Genomic DNA, 21,211 nt, shown 5'->3' with positions numbered 1-21,211 from the left:
TGTGTATTAAGTTACCAAAATTGACACATAGGAAACAGGAAAAAACCACGTTCATGGTAGAGGCTGGTTTTGCCCTGGGCAAAATGAGTAAGCGATAGGAAAAAGAGTGTTCATATGACTGACGCTGGACGAAAAACAGTGTTTTGCTTAATTCACCTGAAAGTCCTTGCAAGAAAAATGCAAGTTACTTGTTTGGGTTCAGTATTTTAAAACTTCTTGGTAATCAAAACAAGGCAGAGTTCTAGAAGTTACCTCTTGCCTGCTGAAACTACATTTCAGATGCATTTTTATTTCCATTTCCTTATTGAAACGTATCTGACATTATATTTCCCCAGCTGGGAAACAATTCTCATGTGGGATGCCTAGCTATTTTTGAGACAGATGAAGACATAATTCATGCCTTTGGTTAAGAAAAAAATCGATCATTCCGATGAGAGCTACTATATGGTTTTCAATAATGTGCTTTGGAAATCCCACAGGAAGGTGCTCTTGAAAAAAGATTCATTTTAAATTATGCACAGCAATATTTGCTCTCCAGGTTCAAATTCTGGCCATAAATTTTGAATGCTACTATCTTTAGAGTATGAACAGAAGTATCAACTCAACAGGGAAACTTACAGTTTTTAGTTGAGATAAAGGACTGCCTGTTTGTCATGAATCTTTGAATATACTGGCAGTCACTTAAGGTAAACTGAGTACATAATGCATGGAGAATTAATCCAGAGAGATAAAAATTGTAGATAGTTTAATTTTCTTTTTAGAGGTACGGAGTGATGTGTTTCTGTTGAAAGGTGCAGTGAAGGTTAGGAACCTTCACCCTTGAAGACATACTCACAGAAATACGTACATGCACATTTGTCTGAACTACCATTGTTCTCTCATGTTTTGGATTTGTGTTGTTTCTTGGGGTTTTTTCTATTTTGTTTTTGTTTGTTTGTGTGTGGGGTTTGGTTCGTTTTTGTTTGGGTGGGTTGGGCTTTTTTGGAGGGGGGGTTGATAGTCACATCTTTCCTCTGCTCTACAGGCAGTTCAAATGAACAAGGTCCATGGTTCTGGCAAAGATTACAGCAGTTATATCATAATTAGTCTTCAGGCACTTTTGATTTTTTTAGAGATGGTTTCTCTTATATACAGGGCTCTACTCCCACAGCTCCTCACCTGGGACAATCCACTTGGATTCAAAGCAGGATCTCAGGTATTGCACACCGTTTTGTCACACAAACCCAAGATTGAACTGACACCAAATACATGATATGGCAGCAGTTTCTGCCAGGTCACTAACAAGCTGGAACTGGAAAGAAAGGAAGTACAACTACAAAACACCATACTAAGTTAAGCAGATACACAGTTAAACTCATTGGTTCTGAAAGAAGAGAGCGTGGGGGGAAAAAAAGAGGTGTTTTAAGGAGACAAAAAGTAACAAAGAGAATCCTATGAGCTTAAATACATGGAAAGACCACTACAAAGCACTTGTCTGGGTTAAGAAAGGTGAAAACGGTGAGAAATAGAGCATGTTCCCACTGCAATATGGTGGAGAGATTAACAGTTCAACCACAGCCTTCATTTCCGCTCGGCAGCAATGAGCTCTGACAATCTCTGAATTAGGTGATTTCCCTGTTTTTTCCAGGTCACAACTACGTTTCAATCATACATTACACATGTGGGATAATACCCATTATTTGGAATAAACTCCATGAGATTCAGGTTAGAAATAACTCATTTAATATAATGTGTAAATGGTAGAGCCATTTCTACACTGCCATCTCAGCTCCTCAACCCTCTCTAAATAGGTTTATACAGTTGCGTCTTACTCCCTAAATGGTTAATCCAGGCCATTTTACCCTTAAAAAACAGACCCTTTTTCCTAATTAACTATTGAAACACATTCCATGGTCCTCAATGGGAGCCATAACAACAGAAATATACTTAAATTAGTAGTGTCACAAGTATTTTAATGTATTAGAAGGTTTTCAAATCTGATCAAAATCAGAACATGATTCTTGACCTATTGATATTCAATAGAATGCCCATATGAGCTCAGGGACATGACAAACTGGGAGAATAAATAAATAAAAGCAACAGTGCACGGATGGTCTAACCAGTACAGTCCAGCACAAGTTCTCCAGATACCTCTATTTCTCTCTTTTGTACCTCTCAGATCTGTCTGAGAAAACCAAAGCTCTCCTAAAAAATCCCACCAAATTTCACCTGCACACTGTTCTGCACATAAGCGAACCAAGAGAACACAATGGTGGGCTTGGGGACTTTTTTTCAAAAAGCCGTTCAGTTCAACTGAAAATTTTCTTCTCAAAGTAGAACACAGATTTATATTAAATTGAAATCTAATGTATTATCTTTTCACCCTTTAATAAATGATTACTTAATTTAAAAATGAAACTGCCCCTTTGTAGTCAAACGTTAGGAAAATGTTAAAATTTCACATATCCACTTTCTATGCACACACTTTTCTAATTAATTTTTACTGTATCATTTATTTTGCAGCTTTCAAATAGTAACGATGCACTATAAGGACATCTTGTTGCTTTCCTTAATACACATATCAATATATATCGTATGAGGAATTATTACAGTGGATTGTATGTCTCCCATCCCAAATGATTTACTGGCGTATTTAGTAGACTAGCAACCCAGCTTCAAATGTGTGTTTTAAAAATTTATTTTAAAAGTAAGTATTATTAAGACAGCATAAAATTACCATAAAATATCCCTAATTATTTCTTTCCTAGCAGCTGCATAAAGAGAATGGCTGACTTCTTTATTCACGAAGATCTGTAGGTATTATGAAAAAAACAAAGAAGGAAAGGATTCTACAAGGCATTAGTGACAAGGTGAGAACATCTGTTAGTTCAATTACTGTTGCTGAGTAATTTAAGTTAAACAGTCATTCTGTAGTGGTCACTATTAATACAAATTGAAAATGCAGAGATACCTGAATGAATTGTGTTTAGCCTGCAAGGAACAAAACTACAACTGTCATTCTTGTAAAATATGTACAATTTTTAATTTTTTAAAAATACATTGGAAAAGAACTGAAAAATCCCATTCACATGGTCCCTTTCTGTCTCATCACTGAAGGAATCAAAGGGAGCTTGTAATCCATGCACTCGCTGTGGGAAGGACTCTGCAGTATCGCAGTGTCCGAATGGTGAACCATGATCCAGACCGTGGGCTGCCCAAACAGCTCTTTGGCCATCATCACCTTCTCTGATAGCTCTGCTGCTCCAGGGAGGGAGCCGGATGACATGGTAAGCAGCCAGCAGCTCTGTCTTGCAAGAGGACTGAACATGCCTGACCTCCCCCTTGCCTGACATGGGGTGTATCCAGCAGGCCATTACTCTGTAAAGCTAAGTGAGGTTTCTTCTTCTGCTAAAAGCTTAAGATGGAAGAACAAGGCTTTTGGTTTTTTTACAAATCTGCAGCCACGGGTAGTGTGTGCAAGCTTGAGCAAGTGCAAAAAAAAAGGAGCTATTGCCAGCATGGCTTAAAAGGCTTAAAAATAGTGAACAACGAGTTGGACTTAAAAAAAAAAATCTGCTAAAAACCTGTGTTACACTTATGTGTCAAAGACATGGTGACACTGTTCTGATAATTTTCAAAACTGATTGACTGGCATTATCTATAAATGTTACTGCAAGGGTGAACCCATCTTCTGGGTTGACTACAGTGAAGTCCCCCAGGAACATTACCATAGAAGCCAGGCAAACACCTACTAAAGAAGAAAACATTATCATCCAGCTTTTGAGTTCAGGGAAATTTATCTCAGGCTATGTTCTACATTTCCCTGGTTTATCTCCCAGGGAAAGCATCACCACACAATTACTCTCCTGGCGTAGGCACAGAAGAAAGGCAGCTCAGTTTGCACAGTCTTAAAAAGGGGGTAGAACGATGAAGCAAGAAACTTTACACTCAATACACTTCCTATTTACTCTCTAGGGGAATAGATTATTCTTTCTATGAAAGTGATTATGCCTAGACCATAAAGTAGGGAATTAAAAACCAGAATACTCAATGTCTTGCCTGCATTTCAGTAATTGCCTTCTCTACAAATGTGCTTTTTCAACCGTTAGTATTCTGTTATTAGGACACCATGGATAATAATGCCTTTTAGTTGTCTTTATACATCATTTGTATTTCCCTACAGTTGCATGGAATTTAAAAGAGTGAAAATTAAAAACTCGAGATTTTGTCAGTGATGTTTGTGGACATACGCTTTATCTCCAATGATACATACATTTCTCACACAAATAATTTTCCTCAAAATTTTTCCTTAAAAAATATTGCACAACCGAACACAATTTATCCACCTAATGTTAAAATATGCATAATTTCATGTAAACAAAAAGGAAAATAGATCCATCAAAATTTCCCATTTGGAACACTACCACTTTTGTAAAGACTATTAGGGGCTCGTTTAGCAAAACACAGACAATAGCCTTGTAAGTTACATGTCAGAGAAGAAAAAATTAACAGCATTGTGGCCTACATATCTGTATCAGACTGATGACAAGTTTTTTGATTCCCATGTTCGTTTATATTGTATAACACTTTATGTTAGAATTTGGGTATCTTACCTTCTTATTTATGTAACTTACCTTCAGTTCTACCCACATACGCAAATTCTATTTAGCAAACCAGAACAGGATTATCAAGACATCAGCCTCAGCTGTCTCAAAGAAACTGCCTTTGCACTCTCTGAATTTAAGTGGAAAAAAAAGGGCTAGTAGTCCAGGTTCTGGCTCAGTGAAGATAAAACACCTCTCTGTCCTAGAGACAGACTATCCATTAGCCAACATCCCAATCGAATTAGGGAGGAATACCAGCACTGCAAGTCTCACCCAGGAACGAACTGACAGCTAGCACAACACATTCCCTCTGTGGAACTGAGGGCTGAGCAGCCCTCTGCTCTGATAAAGCTGGGGAGCTCATCTACTACAGCAATGCTGAGCAAGGAGCACTCATAGATTTTTCCACTCAAACTGCAAGCAAACGGCGTGTTTGGGCTTTTTTTTTTTTCCCTGTAGATTACACAAGAGATGGTGCTGGTCAGCACATGCCAAGCACTCATGACCACAGCTGGTCATCATGATCTGGTAGGGAAGACTGCAGAACAAAGAGGAACCCTCAAGCAAACCTTGATGTGACCCAAGCCATGGGCTTGTGAGAGGACACAAATTCACTAATTCAGTAATTGATACATGAGGCATTTTCCAAGCATAACAACCCAAAAAGGCAAAAAAAAAAAAAAGAAAAAAAAGCACTGCTTGTGTTTCTGTTTCCTTCTTCTAGAATTAGGGATTTTCTCCTACCTCCTATTTCCATCTTCTTAATGTTAGGAAGGCAGAAGACATCAATACAGAGGCTTTGTTGCAGAATTCACAGACTTTATGACAGTAAAAGAAGATGGACTTTCCTATGTCTTCTTTCCCCTGGAGTTACTTAACAAATACCTTCCCCTCACTCCGTAAGAGACAGACAACTCATATTTGGTTCATGTATCTCTAAAAGGCAATAAAAAAATTTCCTACTTTAAGCTAATTTACTTCAAAATTGCCACTCAGTCTGTACAAGTGTACTTATTTGCAGTACTTGACTAATTGACAGAACTAGGTAGGGCCTAGAAAATATATTTTAAAATATCTCCTTGGATGACAGGAATTAAAATTGAATAAAAAGAAAGCAAAAATATGTCACCTCCCATTTCCACACAGCTATTAATTAAAAAATTTAAACTGTAAAACACCATCATTGACAGGAAAACCCCATGTCTTGTAGACAGAGTCCTGTTAAAATAAAATAAAATTAAATTAATAATCCAGTCAGTAAAGATAAGTGTTTTCATCCAACACGACCAAATACCCACTTAACTCACCATCTCTCCCTTCCCACAAAATTTCCCAGTCAGTAATCAAGAGGAGAGATAAAAGCCTTGAATTTTCACCTGGCTTTAGAGGAAAGAAAAAGTTATTTGGTTTGACAAAAGTCATTGTGTACCTACCACAGAAACAGCATGCTACTGAAGTAGGAGTTTTCTTCTGTTGTCTGGATAACATAAGTGTTCTTTTACGATAATTTTATTTAGGAAATAACAATGATTCAACATCATAGAGACACATAATGCATGTTTTTGTACCGTTGGCAACAAACAGAACAACAAGGAGAGGACACCTAGTGGTGGCCTGTGATACTCAGGGTTGGTACCACGGGAGCAACAGATGAAATTTCTAATGCAGGCCCTGATGTCGCAAAGGTCTCACACACTTAATTTTTAATCACCTTAGTAAAACTTAGAATTTCAGCGAGCTTGTATTTATGAGCTTTTCTGAACCTGAAGTACTGTGATTATTAGAAATAACCCAGCAAAACTGGAAAATGGTATGTCGGTGTGATGTGCTCAGAAGTGTGTTTCGTTAAGCACCAGAACTTTGCCAACAACTAGAGTGGATATCGACACTTACATAGGTTCATGAAACTCAAAAATGTTTGGCAAATTGAAAACTAGGTTTCAGTAGAAGTTAAACCAAAACAAGACATGGCTGCAATTTACAATTTTTGCACATTTTGCTATATGACTTTTTGCAGAATGTAACCTTTATTACATAACTTGCAATAAGCATTGATTCTCTTTAAAAATGGTTCTAGTTCTACATAATCAGACATCTCAGAACAAAAAGGACTTAGGGCATATTTTTGGAAGAACCACTTCTATTTACTCATAGATTTACTAAGTCTTGTCCTGTGTTTAGAATAGCTGTAAGCAAAGGTATTGAAGTCTGGGTTTTATGCAGCTTTTGGAAAATATTGTTATTTTAAAGAATCAGTAAACTAGTATCATAGGCAAATATAAAGCAAAGTGGCATATCACTTGGCATGGAATAATGTATTTATTTTAATTGTTTTTATCTTTTATTTTTAATTGTTCAGGGATCTATGAGCATATTTAACTAAGAATAACTTACTAGTTGTAAAAACACCATTCAAGGGTCAGGGGTTCACGTAGTCTCATAAAACTTAAAGTAAATACAAATTAGTTCCAGTATCTCCTGTTCAGTATTTTTAGGAACTTAAATTTTAAAAAATCCAAAACAAGTCCTCGGTCAAAAATTACTTCTTAAGTATAATTTCTGTAATCACCAATTAAAATATCAATTTTCCCTTGCATATAATTTAGTTTTAGTAAATACACGATGTATTGTCAATATCTGAGTTTAAAGGACTGGAATATTAGAAATAATAGCTAAAAAGAAGTTTCAGGGAAGTGTGAATTTGCAAATTCAGTAAATGATTTCCTGCCTACACATCTCCTGTCCCTTTCTTGAAGTGTTTCTTCCCATTTCCACTGAGCCATTCATTTGGATAAGTAATTAACATCAGACTGATATGAATCTATCAATCAGTTTTCATATATATCCCACCACAGGCTATAGCTGTTCCATAATGCTTAATGAAGAGAAAGCTCCTGAAATGCATACATTATTTACCTCAATATTACTTTAGGTGGCTGTTGGCAGCTTGATCCTAATTTAATCGACTTAAATGGTGTGGAAATAAATAATGAAAAGGAACCATGTTTCACCAGTGTCATAAAGGAATCTTTTAAATTTTTGCCTACTCATCTTAAAGTTCAGGATATCAACCACCTGAATTCCAGATATGTGCTATCGAAAAAGGAAAAGCTCAGACAATGTCAGACTGCTATTTTCTTTGAGGATGTAGAAACACAGGGATAAAACTGCCTTATCATACAACTTGGTTTGTTCATCCACCAGTTATCCATGAAGTATTCTCTTGGCACATCATGAAAAATGAGTTTGCTGGCTGTCCTCTTGATATTTTTGACATAATGCTCATTATTCTGGATCCAAATACATATACTTTAGATTTATCTGCACCACATTTGAAACCAACATGTCAGCTCATACACAAACAGGCTCCAGTTCTGTGCCATAAACATTAGTCAATAGTTGCTCCTTGTTGTCCATGTGGAAACACACATATACAGAGAACATTAATATCAGCAGTAGTCTCACTGACTACCCCTGTGGGATAATCCAGTTATTTTTTCCCAATAATTCAGCAAATGTCATCCCTAATCAGTTTTTTTGTCTGTTTGTTTTAAAACATTAAGCTATTATAACACACATTTTCCATGGAGCCATATATGAAAATCTATTACCTTCTTTATTTCTGATCTCTGTAAAAAACTTAACAAAACAAACAAACCTACCTTTTTATTCTTTCACACATTTCATTTGGGATTTATCAGAGCCTGATTTTGGACTATGTATTTCTCTCTGCTCTTGCACGTGAGAATTTTTTTCAAAATCAGACAAGGAACTTTTTGCTGCTTTATTACAGTCTCAAAATAACCCCAAACAAACAAAAAAAAGCCTACCTTTAGATCCTCTTTTACTTTCCTGAGAACATATTTCACAAATTTTACTAGTGGAATTAAAGGTGAAGTTGCAGTCAAGCAGACATTAGCTAAAGAGAAACAGACCAAACAGCAACTATTGCTGATTTGGACCACATACTCTGGTCACTTTTAGTCCCATTTAGCGGCCAGTTCAACTATTTTTATTTAGGATACCTGATTACTGTTTGACAGCAGACAGAAGGGGAGGAAAAAGGGAATTCATTTCTCTGCCTGGTAGGCCTTTACAGTGGCAAGCTAATAACTCAAGCTGCCAGAAAATAATGTCATTGAATGCATTTCAGAAGGTTGTCTCTCTGTGAAGCACAGAGGAGACAAAAGCACAGCTTTATGGTAGAATTGAAAAATATGCCTAAACACTTGCCTTGGTTAAATTGAGCAAATCTACAGTGCTCTATTTCTGTGCAAAAACATCTTTCAGTGCTTTACAAAGAGGCAAAAAGAAGCAGATTTACCAAACAGAGTAATAAAAAATAATTTCAGGATCTTTTTGAGAAACTACTATAAATTTTTCTGACTTTTGATACTTAGCATCAAACAGCATCATGCCATTTAAAATTATAATCTGATTTTATTTGTGAGATGGCTCTGCTCTCAGGTCTCTCTTAAACCAGAAAGTGCATATTATACTGGAGATAACCAGCAGAAAAAGAACCAAAAATGATCCTTCCATCATTCCAAACCAAATCATCCTTCAATATTCATTTAAGTAAATAAATCTTTATCAAACAGGTAAATAAATTTATGCAAATCAATTTTAATACTGCTTCCATGATAATGCTCTACAAAAGAATTCTCTTTATGCTTACTGCAAGGAAGGTTTAGAAAACAGCAGTTATTTTTCCCATGGCTTTAGCACTTCTGTTTAAAACACATGATGATATTTAGAACTACAGAAATGAGGACAGGCAAGAAACAAAATGACTGAATCATAGTGGCATGTGCTAATGCATTGAACATTTCCTAGCCATAAGTATGCCAAATTGGAGAATGCCATAATTTCCTGGAAAGGTCACTATAACAAACTGACAGGCAGCATAACATCATGTCTGGAAACAGTGGAGTTGACAGTTTAGAAGGCAATGACTCAAAATTTGAACTGCCCATTTTTCATAAAGAAGGGCAGTATTTATTATATTCAGCCTACATACAGCGTTCAAACAATAAGCATGCCAGGAAATCTACTCAATGGTAAATGGCTTCAATTTCTCCTAAAACAGAAAAATATGAACAAGGGTTTTTTTAAGTTCTCCATGACTACAAGATTATTAATAAATTTAAGTGCGAGTCATCAAACTCCAATTCAGGTTTAGGTGGTTGTTAAAATTTCTAGCATTCCTTTCTAGAGTCTTACTCTGATATTTTGGACATTTGGTAACATTCACTAGGAGTCCATTCATGCAAATTGTATTGATGGTGCCAAACATTTTTGGTCTCTGTCATTAGCAGAGAGAAGATGGTTACCCAGTGCTGCTTTTTTCCAAACAGGCCTTGCCAATAGCACGCATTTGTAATTACACCAGCTAGTGAGTAAAAGATGTATTACATTCTTGTTCTTGTGTAGCTCTTCACAGAGATTGACTAGTGTTGTGTAGGAATAAGATCTTAGTGAAAGATGTTATGACCATATAAATCTTACCTCTTCCCACTGGTGTATGTATCTAATCAGTCTTGAAAGGCGCAATAAACGTAACAGGCTGAGGATTTTTGTAAATCTCACAATACGAAGTGCTCTTGCTGTCTTGTAAACCTCTGAATCCATTCCTTTTTCTACAATGAGAAAGATATAATCCACTGGTATTGATGAGATGAAGTCAACCACAAACCAGCTTTTTAAGTAATTCATCTTAATGATTTTTGGGTCCAGTATTATTTCAGAGCTGTCTTCATTTACAGTCCCAGTTCTAAAATTCATGATCAAGTCCAATAGAAAAACAGTGTCTGATGCCACATTGAAAATAATCCATGGTGTTGTTGTTTGTTCTGTGAAGAATGTGATCCCGACTGGTATGATGACAAGGTTTCCAACCATCATTATGAGCATGATTAAATCCCAGTAAAACCTAGGAAAAAAGGAAGAAACAGAATGGTTGATATAATGTGGTAAAATATTACAAAATGGTCTCTATCATGCCACCCACTTCACCACCAGATTTTGTTATTACTAAGAAAATTCTCATTGTTTTAACTCACTCAGCGTATTGATGGTCATTACAGACAAATTAATTAACACTTCATTATGTGCCTTTCTTCTTAAAAATATGCATCTAGAATAAAGGCAGTACTATGGCTTATCACTCCATGGTATATCACACACTGAAAGGTGTGCATGTGTGGCCCTGAGCAGACTTATCCAGACTTCTGTCAAAACCTCTTTGTGGTTTCATACAGATAAAACCAATGTCTTGTGCCAATCAGAAGTGCTTTAGCAATGCAACAGTTTTCCTAAGATTTCTGTCAAAGTGGAAAGCCAAATATCTGACAGATAATATATTAAATGTCAGTATCTCTTTGCAAATGTACTGATACCATTACAGTGCTGGAATAAAATTACAAGAAGAGGAAAAAAGCACTGAAGAAAAAAATAGAAACAATAATTAGATAACATAAAAACCTCCATCCACTTTTACAACCTTAACTGAACTTTCATGCATTTTTACAACCTCATAGTCTATCTTCTTTCAGAACTAGCCAAGAAATTTTAGAAAAAATAGTTGCAATTCGCATACTAATAGAAAGCGGTACTGCATTTCACCATTTTGCCTGGAAGGATCTAAAGGCTCCTCTGTAACATTGTCAGAATGCTAACCATGCTTGACACAATATGGTAGAGAGTCAGACTCATAACTTTAATATCTGTGATGGAAATGCTGAGTAAATGCACCCATTACACAGAATATCTATCCTGATGGAAGATTTCCGGGGGACAGTAGCATATAACAGATTTTAAGCAAATTATAATAAATCTTAAATATTAAATAGTCAAAGAAAACTATTCTTATGCAGTAAAAGAACTGAAACGAAACTCAAGAAAGCCTGAACCCAATGCATAACCTCTTACTCTGTACAAGAATAAAATCTGGTCAACTAAAACTGATTTGGAGAGGTACAGAAACCAATCAACAACAGTTGCCCATCGACTCATTGGACTTTCTAGAAGACTTGAGGCAGCAATGGCTCCACAACTATCTCTCTGCCCCACCCCTCTGTCACAGTGGGGCCTGGTGCAGGGGACATGTCACAGGCACACCACCAGTGTGTTACTTCAACGCTGACTTCCAGGCCACTTCCATCATACTAACACCAGCTTCCTGACATGAAACAAACATCCTCATCTTGGTAAAGGTTCATGGCAACCAGCAAAAATAACAGTTTAACTGGCCACCAAACATTTCAGAACCATGAGCCTAGCTCGTGCTAGACTTGCACAGAGAATATCGATTGTATTAGATTCAGAGATTGTTTCTTGTATTATCAAATGATCATAAAATCACAGAATGGTTTGGGCTGAAAGGGATGTTAAACATCATCCACTTCCAACCCCTGTGCCACACGCAGGGACACCTTCCACTAGAACGGGCTGCTCAGAGCTCCATCCAGCCTGGCCTTAAACACTTACAGGGATGGGGCATCCACAGCGTCTCTAGGAAAACAATGCAAGTGCCTCACCACCTTCACAATAAAAATCTTTCTGCAATATCTAATCTAAACCTCTTTCAGTTTGAAGCCATTCCACTTTGTCCTGTCACTACATGCCCTTGAAAATAGTCTATCCATCTTTCTTGTAGGCTCCCTTCAGGTACTAAAAGGACACAGTTAGGTCACACCGAAGCCTTTCCTTCTCCAGGCTGAAAAATCCCAAAGATCTAGCTTTATGAATTCCCTTTTTCAACGTTTACCTTGGAAACAAATATTTCTATGTTTACAGAGTGCTGATCAGAGAATAGCAACTATTATCTGTAACTGCAAAACATGCTAAAGGAAAAGTAGCATAGGATTGATATTGGCATGAGAATTCCCAGTTTTAAAATTATTTATTTCAAGAGAAACCTGGAGAGATTAGATTTAACTACCATTTGAGAGAAGAGAGTAGTTGGCAACGTACATCTAACTGGTACTCAGAAACTGCATGAAATAGACTTTAAAAATAATTCCCTGTGTACCACAATGTGATTTGTGTCTTACACATTTTCAGTCTTGCAATAAATGTGAACAGTAACTGCTAAAAATGTTCCGTTTTATTCAGGCTGTATGTATTTTTCTTCAGCATGTGATAGTATTCCCCATATCTGGCAAAAATTTCCCAATTTCTCTTGTCTTTTTCAATTCATGTAATACTTCTCACTGTGCTAGATTCCTTGTCAGTAATCTAGAATTACCATACACAAGGAACCACTAAATTCATGCATCACTGCCACTGTGATCTATAAGTAAAATTACCACAAACACTTTTAAAATGCTATCAGCCAAAGTACTTCACAAAAGTCCTCTGGGAGAATAAACATCTTCAAGGAATCCTGAAAACCACTGGAAAACAAATTGGAAATAGTGACCTTGTATCTTTGTCTCACTCCTAAGCAAAGCATTGCTAATTTCAGATTGACCTTTACATTGCTCTAGCACAGGGAGCAGTTATGCAACAAAGGCTAACCAAAGCCACACAACAACCAGCCACCCAGCCAACATCGGAGATAATACAGAACCAGGTGTTTTTAACCTACGGTAATCTGCGGTTTAAAGGATCATCACATACTGTGATTATGCAAAAAAAACTGGTGTTCCTGATGTTGAATGTCAGCAAAAGTGGTAGCATCAGGGCTAAAATAATATTGAATGCTAAGGACTTTTGTATTTTGATTTTAGCCGACAATATATAAGCTGATTAGTTAGTAAGAAAAACCCTTACTATTTTTCATTTAGAAATGACTTGGACATTTTCTTTTAGGAAAATGTTTCCAAATGCCATTCTGTTGGCCACATTATATTTTATTTCAGGTGAGAAAAACTAGATGCAACTCCCTGTATTGCCCTTCTTTGAGCTGTGCAGAGAAAGTAATACAATACGTTCCTTGCCTACAGTTCAGAACATCCTACTATTCACATGACAAGAAGAAAGCTGTAAAGACTCACAAGACAATATAAGGAGCTGCCACTGACACACAAGATAGTCCTTTGTTTCAAACTACTTTTAGCATTATTTATATTTTTTTCATACTTCCCCTACCCCAGTGAGGATGGTTATGAATCTACAATTCACAATCTCAAGAGTTCCACATTTATATAAGGTATCATAAAATGCTGATGAAGAGCAAGGTTTTTATGACCTAAAATTTTCGAGAATGAGGAAAATAAGAAGGAGTCTGGGGGTAATGAGATCTTCCAAAGCTCAAAATGAGAAGCAAGGCCTGACCTTAGCCCCACAGCAAACAGCTATAGAGCTTATTTCTCAGCTGAAGCTAATTCAGTGAAGCTACTACTAGATGCCATTAACAGAGGGTGCAGAGGTCACCGCTGCACTGCACTGAACTACTCCTGAAGCTTTTTAAGTGCTTCTAAATGGCTCAGAGGTATATTACCTCTAGGCAAAAAAAAAAAAAAAAAAGTCTGTAAACCCCAATCTTAAGGCACACTTATTCATAGTTTTAAAAAATTATTTTATACAGAAATATTAAAAAAAATACTAATTACTAGTTTGGAATCATCAAAACTAGATGGATTCATAGGCCTCTTTCAGTGATATTTTCACTCATAATTTATGTAGTATATTTTCAAAACTTACAGTAATAACAATGTTTTTTCAGCTCTGGAATACGGTGCTGAAGCGTTGGTGTTTTATTCACCGCCACAGGCTGTCCTGGATAGGATGAACAGCCTGTTCAAAATGAGTGCCTACCCAAGCAGCGATAAAGAATTACTTAGTATCAATTAATCACTGTTTGTATTCAACTTACTAACGTAAGACACTATGAATTCTAACAGGCATTTTATTTTCCACTTTATATCCCCAACTCAGAGAAAACTGAGTCTTAAGGAAAGAACTTTCATCTCTGAGTTAATTCAGTGCATTATTTGCTGTACATACAAATTCAGATTTGTTTGCTTTATTATTTCCTTTTTCTGCCCATCAACAGCAGAGTCTCAATTTCCTTGAATTAGCACAATTTGAGATATGATTATCCTTACGGGACACCCAAACTGAACCAGCAGAAGTTGTCAGTGGTCTCACAAACTGCACAGCAGAGCTAGCGGCATCTCTCAGGCACTGAGTGCTGTGACTGAAGGCTGCACAGTAGTCACGGCTTTGCTTAAATTTACATTTTCTGAGTTTCAAGAAAGATTGTAAAATTCTGATCTTTTATTAAAGAGAAGAAAATTGTATCAGTAAAACTTCAGGAAATTCAGTCATAAATACTCATCCACATTATAAACTGGAAGGCCATCAAAAAAGATACTAACTCAGATTGCTTTGTAAAATACTTTTGAAGCAAAGCCGGATGCATCATAGATTAGGTTTTCGGACCTCAGATACATCATGATTTCACTCTACACATTCAGAGAAATCAAGAACTGTAAAAAAACTTCACAAGCTTTCCTACAAAACTTGCTTATTCGTCAGCTAAATATTGTGATTGACTAGCAGATGCTCAGTGACATGAACACTGACTTTCCTTTTCACTTTTTTTTTTTGGTCTCACCTTCAAACACAGCTTTATTTCCTTTGCTTTCATGGATCACTGGTTCACCTAACAGAGGAATCGATGTCCTATACAAAACAAAATAATCTTGGTAGAAATAACAGTAATTTTGAATTTTATTGTACTGTATGGTAACAAACACTGAACTTGGTATTATCCATGTCAGAATTTGATTCTCATAGGACATGCTATCTTTCTCTGGTTGCGCAACTCTTACTACTCTTCTAGTAAAAGGGAACAAAGCTAGACATGCCTGAAAACATCTGCAAAACACAGATAATTACTGGGATGCATTGAAAAGGGCAGGAGAATGAAGAAGGGAGTGTTTTCTTCAGAGGACCCAATTCCTTTAATGATTGCACAGGTGTCCCTGCCTGGAAACTTCCTGAAAAATCATCACTTTTTTTTTTTACAGCCTTAAAATGAGGATATCCCCTTCTGCCCAGCTATCCATTTTCATTCTGCCCATCTGTTTCTCCCTTACACATACACACACCTAGAGGAAAACAAGCTACTTCTGGAAAAAAGGCATACAAATTAAATACTAAATTCATTCTATTTTAGCAAGAAATACTGCATTCAACATCCTCTATAGAGCAAACTCTGTTTAAATGTTGCAAATCCACAGTGGATTGCTTTGGTGATTTTGGCTGAGCAGAAATTCCTTTTTTATTTTAAAATTCCCAAACTTAGAATTCACTGTAATCTGTCTCTGTGACCATTATTAATACAAAGGCATTAAAATTACTAGTGGAGTGCCACTATGTTATGTTGGCCTGTTTTGCACGAGCAATCAGGTCACTTCTACAGTTGTGTCATCCTTCTGTATGGATAAAACTTTTCTCATCTGAATGTACCTCATTTTGCAAAGCTTTAAGAAGAAAAAACTTATGGGCTGGTATTTTGTTTTGCTTTTAAAGGATAAACTATTCTCCTGAAACTGTCGATCTAGGTTTTTTATGCTACTCTATTTCCACCTTGACAGCTTTAAGCTTATATTCAGTAAACACAACCAAGGAAACACTGCAAGGCTGAAATAAGAGTCTCTTTCATGGCTCACCTCTTTTGATTGCAAAGTGCACACTACAGTAGAATTCTAACAGTGTATCCTCCACACCAAGGGGTGATGCTGAAGGGCAGAAATATGATTAAGCGATACTTTCTCAGGTGAAAATTTCATCAACTTTTGCTACTCTTTTTTAATTTAAAGCATATCAAGCTTAATGAACATTCATTGACTTAGTGAGGTAACCTGCTGGAGCAGCAGAAAGGCTTTCTCTACCTGTCAGAGACTGGTCAGTCTGCGACAAGGCAGAGGCTGATGTTCTGAAAACTGTGTTTCCCTGATTGAAATAAGAGCAGTGCTGGACTTGGGAATCTTCCAGCTTAATGGTTTCATTCTGATGGAGACTAAAAGCGATTTAAAAAATAACCCAATAATGAAATTTTCAGACCACCAGAAATCTTAATTTGGTTTCAGAATAATACTGGAGTCCATTACTTCAAGGTTAGCCATATATACTTAAAAGATCCAATGTATGTCCCTTGCTGGCTTTTTTTTTTTTTTAAATATTGATACAATTTCCTACCTCAAAGAGATAATAACAAAATTCAGCAATACTGTCTTCTTTTTTATATAATCACAGAATGTATCTAAAATTACAAACTTCCACAATTTCAAAAAGATATCATGATTTTTACCTGTTTAATCCCACTTAGCAGTGGCAATTTGCAATTTGTTGCACAGTTGTGATTCTATGCACAAGGCAGATGATTAGATAAATGCATCTCTCAGGGGACCTGATCAGAGCCCAGTGAAGCCAATGAACAGCAATTTACTACTTTCAAAAGTCCTTGGTTTCATAGTTTGGTTAGGTTTAATGCTCAAGTGCTTCAAGTACTAGAAAAGAAAATCACAGTACTGACCATGGAAGGGGACTACAAAACTAACTTACACAAATACATAATATATAATGTATGTATGTATGTAGTATTTTACATGCATTAATGAATTCAGTCTCAGATTTCTGAGAAATAAAGGTACAGTAAGGAGAAGTAAGGTTGCACTAACTGCGTGCATCAGGCAACATTTTGTGTAAGGGCTGTAACTGATTTGTATCAGTTTGATATTATCAGCCCTTAAACCAACTGAAAAGTGCCACATATAGGTTATCTAAGTGTCAGCAAATTTCTGTAGTAGATCACTGTAAAATACGCATTCATATTCTCAAATTAGAAATGACCACTTTAAAGGCATGAAAAAAAAGTTTGAAGGAGACAGATCTAAAAATATTTCAGCTGCAAAATAATCTTGTATCTCATGTTGGAACACTTGCATTAATTAAGAATTTTGTAGTGACAGTAATTTTAAGAGTGCCATTTAGAAACATGACATTTAGGATGCCTCCATACTAAAAATTCAGAGGCTTAGATTGGAAGAAGCCTTCTGTAATTTTTCTCAACAAAGAATCAAGTGAAAAGGAAGGTAGCTTCCCAACGCCCTTCCAAAAATTAGAAAGCCAGTCAGTATCATCTACTATTTTCCTTTAATAGATTTTTCTAACCAATTCAATTTCTCCATTATCAGTATAATCTTTAAGTTTCTGCTGATAGGGAAAATTCTGTTTTCTCTGCTTCAGAAAAAGAGATGATGGGGAAAATGTCATTCAGTAGCTATTGATAGATCTCAGGCATGGGGTCTGGTGAGGAGACTGGCCATGACCACCAAATGAGGTGGGACAATTAGTTTTTTTGCGATTAATACCTCTGACAAGAAAACCCAAAACCAAGGGCAGGATCATCAACTTGGATTTGACATATATACTACTACTAACAATTTTATTCTGATAATCAGAGGTGAAACTGGCTTTGTGTGTAGCTGTAAAATGATACAGTACATTCGGAAGAGCAGCTTCAAAGTAGGGCTTGGTGTATCATTTCTTCACAAAATGCACTGAAGGCAAGAATGGGCTCTATTTTCAAACCAAAGTAAAAAAAGAGCCAGTCTTCAAATTTCATGAAGGGAAAAATTAGAGATGTGAAAAAGTGTGAAAGAACTATAGATAGATATGAAACAAGCTGATGCACTCCCACATCATAAATGAAAACGAATATACATGACTGAATATTTACAGTCATTCTATGTATCTACACAGATGTGCAAGATTCTAATGCAAAACCAGGTAATCAAGATTGCATATCTATCTATCTATCTATATATATATATAGATATCAGGTTTAATTATTATTCTCTTTACAACTATTTATAGCCAACTTTTGGCTACATAGCCTATGTTTCCTTGAATATAAAAATAAGTACTGATATTTCAACCCTTTAAAATCAATGAAGGTACACTTAAGAAACAGTTCTTTTATTATAATCCAAGAATATCCCACTGCGGTAAATAATTTGCTTCAAATGATAATAAATCTAATTTATATTTTAAAAAATATATCAATAACTTGTTTGTTCTGAAAATAACATCAGATATTGATGAATCAGTGTTCAAATCAAAATTATCATTTTATTAATTTTTACTTATACTTCGATGAAAAAGATTCAAATATATTTCAGACAATTTTTAGACAAGCAAAGGAAAGAGAAAGATCAGGTTCATGGCAGAGCAACACGGTAAGTAATTAGGGTCATGTCACAAGCATCCTCCTTTCAAAAAACAACTAAATACCTCAAGCTTTCATCAACACCTGTGAACATCCATTGGACTTTCCTCATCCATGTGTAGGCAGCTGAGCCCAGGATCTCCCACACCTCAGGGAACTGACTTTCCCCAAGCCATACGGTGCCTCCTGAAGCAAGGTATGCTGCTGACATGTTCTCTTTCCCTAAACAAACATAAACTAGAGCAGGAACAAAACCTTGTTCCCAAGGAAGCCAACCACGAGACAGGAGAGGCGTTCTCAGTTCTGTGCTCCACCTAAGCAGAACAATTCTGAGAGGTGATATTGTTATTGGAAGTGTCCATACCAGAAGGGCTACGTAAAGTAAATGTACAGGTTCAAATCCTCTCCAGCAGAGGAAGAAAATTATTCTGCATTTTCCACATCCATGATGAACAATTTCAATTCCTAAGCAGATAAAGGAGACATTTAGGAACATACTCATATACACTAAAAATTATATGATTATGGAATTGTTATTTTAGTAATTTTATTAACAGAACTAATCATATCAATTTATCTGAAACATCAACTAATTGAAAATACAGTGTGCACAACACCTAAGAAATGAAAGGAATAATCTTTCACAAGCTTGATTATACCTTTCTCCAGGGTATATTTATTATGAACACCTTTTTACAGGGGGATGCACCCCACTTTTCTAATTGCTCAGCTTGTATTCATATCTCTTTGCTAGCCATTTGCCTTCCACAGTATTTAAAGAGATGCAATGTTAATTTTAACATTTCTTTATAAATTCCCAATTTGAATACTGCACATCCCTGCGTTACCATCCTTTTGACAGCATAGCGCTCTGCCTGCATTGCCAAAACAAATCAGCACATTATGCAGCTAGACAGAGCAGTGATCAGATAGACCTAATATTCACTTGTTTAAAGCAAAAAGGAAAACCCAGAAGAACAAACAAAGTAAACAAGAAAGAGCATACATTATGCTCTGGTTACTGCCTAAGTAACCAAGCCCTTGTCAGCTCTGCCTCTGCCCCCCTCCTCGTCTTTTCGTGCTATTTACCCCCTAACGGTCCAGCAAGCTCCATGAAAGCTGGGCTGAGCAAAGCCTCATGTGCAGCTGAGTCAAGGGTGGAGGTTTGAAATACAAACCAAGTTTCTGGGGATGTAAAATCCATTGCTGACATATATGAACACTGGTCAGTGTAATGGAATGAAATTGCTGAATGGCTGTTTTGCAATTTAATTTAATATAAGGAAATAGAGAGGCTTTTTGGTTTTTTTTAATGACATTACTTCAGTTATTCTTAAAAAAAGGAAACAAACAAATTCCTTCAAAAAAACCCCCAAAGCGGCACATGTGAACTCAAAATTTAAATGGTTTTGTGATCTGCAGGACAGGAGATAGCCCACAATATGAAGCATTCCAGGAGACGCCTTTACATGCATTGATGCTTTTTCTCCTTCCTGCGCACCTTTGCCAGAAGTACAGCAGGTCATTTCCACTGCTTGGTAGCAATTAAACATGAGGGCTTATTACATTTTATCACAGGTATATACAATAATGACATGGATGGTCGAGATTCTAAAAACAGTATGTATTAAATTTACAAATTATGTGTTTAAAGCACTTATTGAATTACAGCAGATTATTTGCTTGAAATACATTTATTAAGTATTTTGTTTTAATTTAGTCATATGAAATGGCTATTGAGCCACTGGAAGATACACTTTACCAAGACCTAGATTAATTTAAAATTCTGTTCTATCTTCATTGAGGCAGAATCATCCAAAGTGGGGTTGTTATACAAAATACATACACTAGATAAAAGTTTTTTCCTCCACGCTGCTTTTATTCATTTTTGTAAGAGAGCAAGTCACTTTAGGCATCAGAATAACATGTCAGTTTTTAGACTGAAAAATGAAAGATTGCTAAAGATATTAAGATTGGAAAATTTATTCAAACTTAACTACAGGCTTTGTTATATGCCTCACCTATAAATATTGAAGAAAAAAATATAAAAGGGAATTATTTAATAATCTACTTCTCCACTTTATATTTTGGTAGAGTGACTTTAGCAGATGACTTTGAAGTCTCTTCACACAAAAATTCTTTCTCCAGTCTTCAGGTCTTCAAACAAAACAGTCTGTATTCCTTAACAATGGGCTGGTCTTGACATCAGACACCCACTGCAGGTTAGGGGTTGCAGAGGGAAGTGTCTGCGTGCAAGTAAAGTTGCCTATAATTGTAGCCACTGATAAGCAGCTCTAAAATAAGTGCTCAAATAACTTTGGTCAGGGACCCACGACCTGAACTATAAACAACCACAAAAATACCAAGGAAGCTCTTTACTTCCATACTGATAGATGACTCTTGTTTTGACACAGCAAAACACAATGAGCTGCCCTTTCCATGG

General features: G+C 36.3%; 1 protein-coding gene across 1 annotated transcript in view; it reads right to left on the bottom strand.

Moving 5' to 3' along the window:
* HCN1 (hyperpolarization activated cyclic nucleotide gated potassium channel 1) overlaps positions 1-21,211 on the bottom strand; it is a 204,277-nt gene that overhangs the window by 170,908 nt on the left and 12,158 nt on the right. Inside the window, exon 2 of the mRNA XM_042028383.1 lies at positions 10,092-10,515. Within this exon, the coding sequence (XP_041884317.1) occupies positions 10,092-10,515 (424 nt within the window). The remainder of the gene's footprint in view (positions 1-10,091; positions 10,516-21,211) is intronic.

This window comes from Corvus kubaryi, unplaced genomic scaffold (assembly GCF_017639235.1).
Source record: "Corvus kubaryi isolate FWS band 111438036 unplaced genomic scaffold, C.kubaryi_AGA036_p1.0 37308, whole genome shotgun sequence".
In the NCBI taxonomy this organism is placed as follows: domain Eukaryota; kingdom Metazoa; phylum Chordata; class Aves; order Passeriformes; family Corvidae; genus Corvus; species Corvus kubaryi.
The sequence above is the reverse complement of the archived record's forward strand: the minus strand, read 5'-3'. Positions and strand labels throughout refer to the sequence as shown.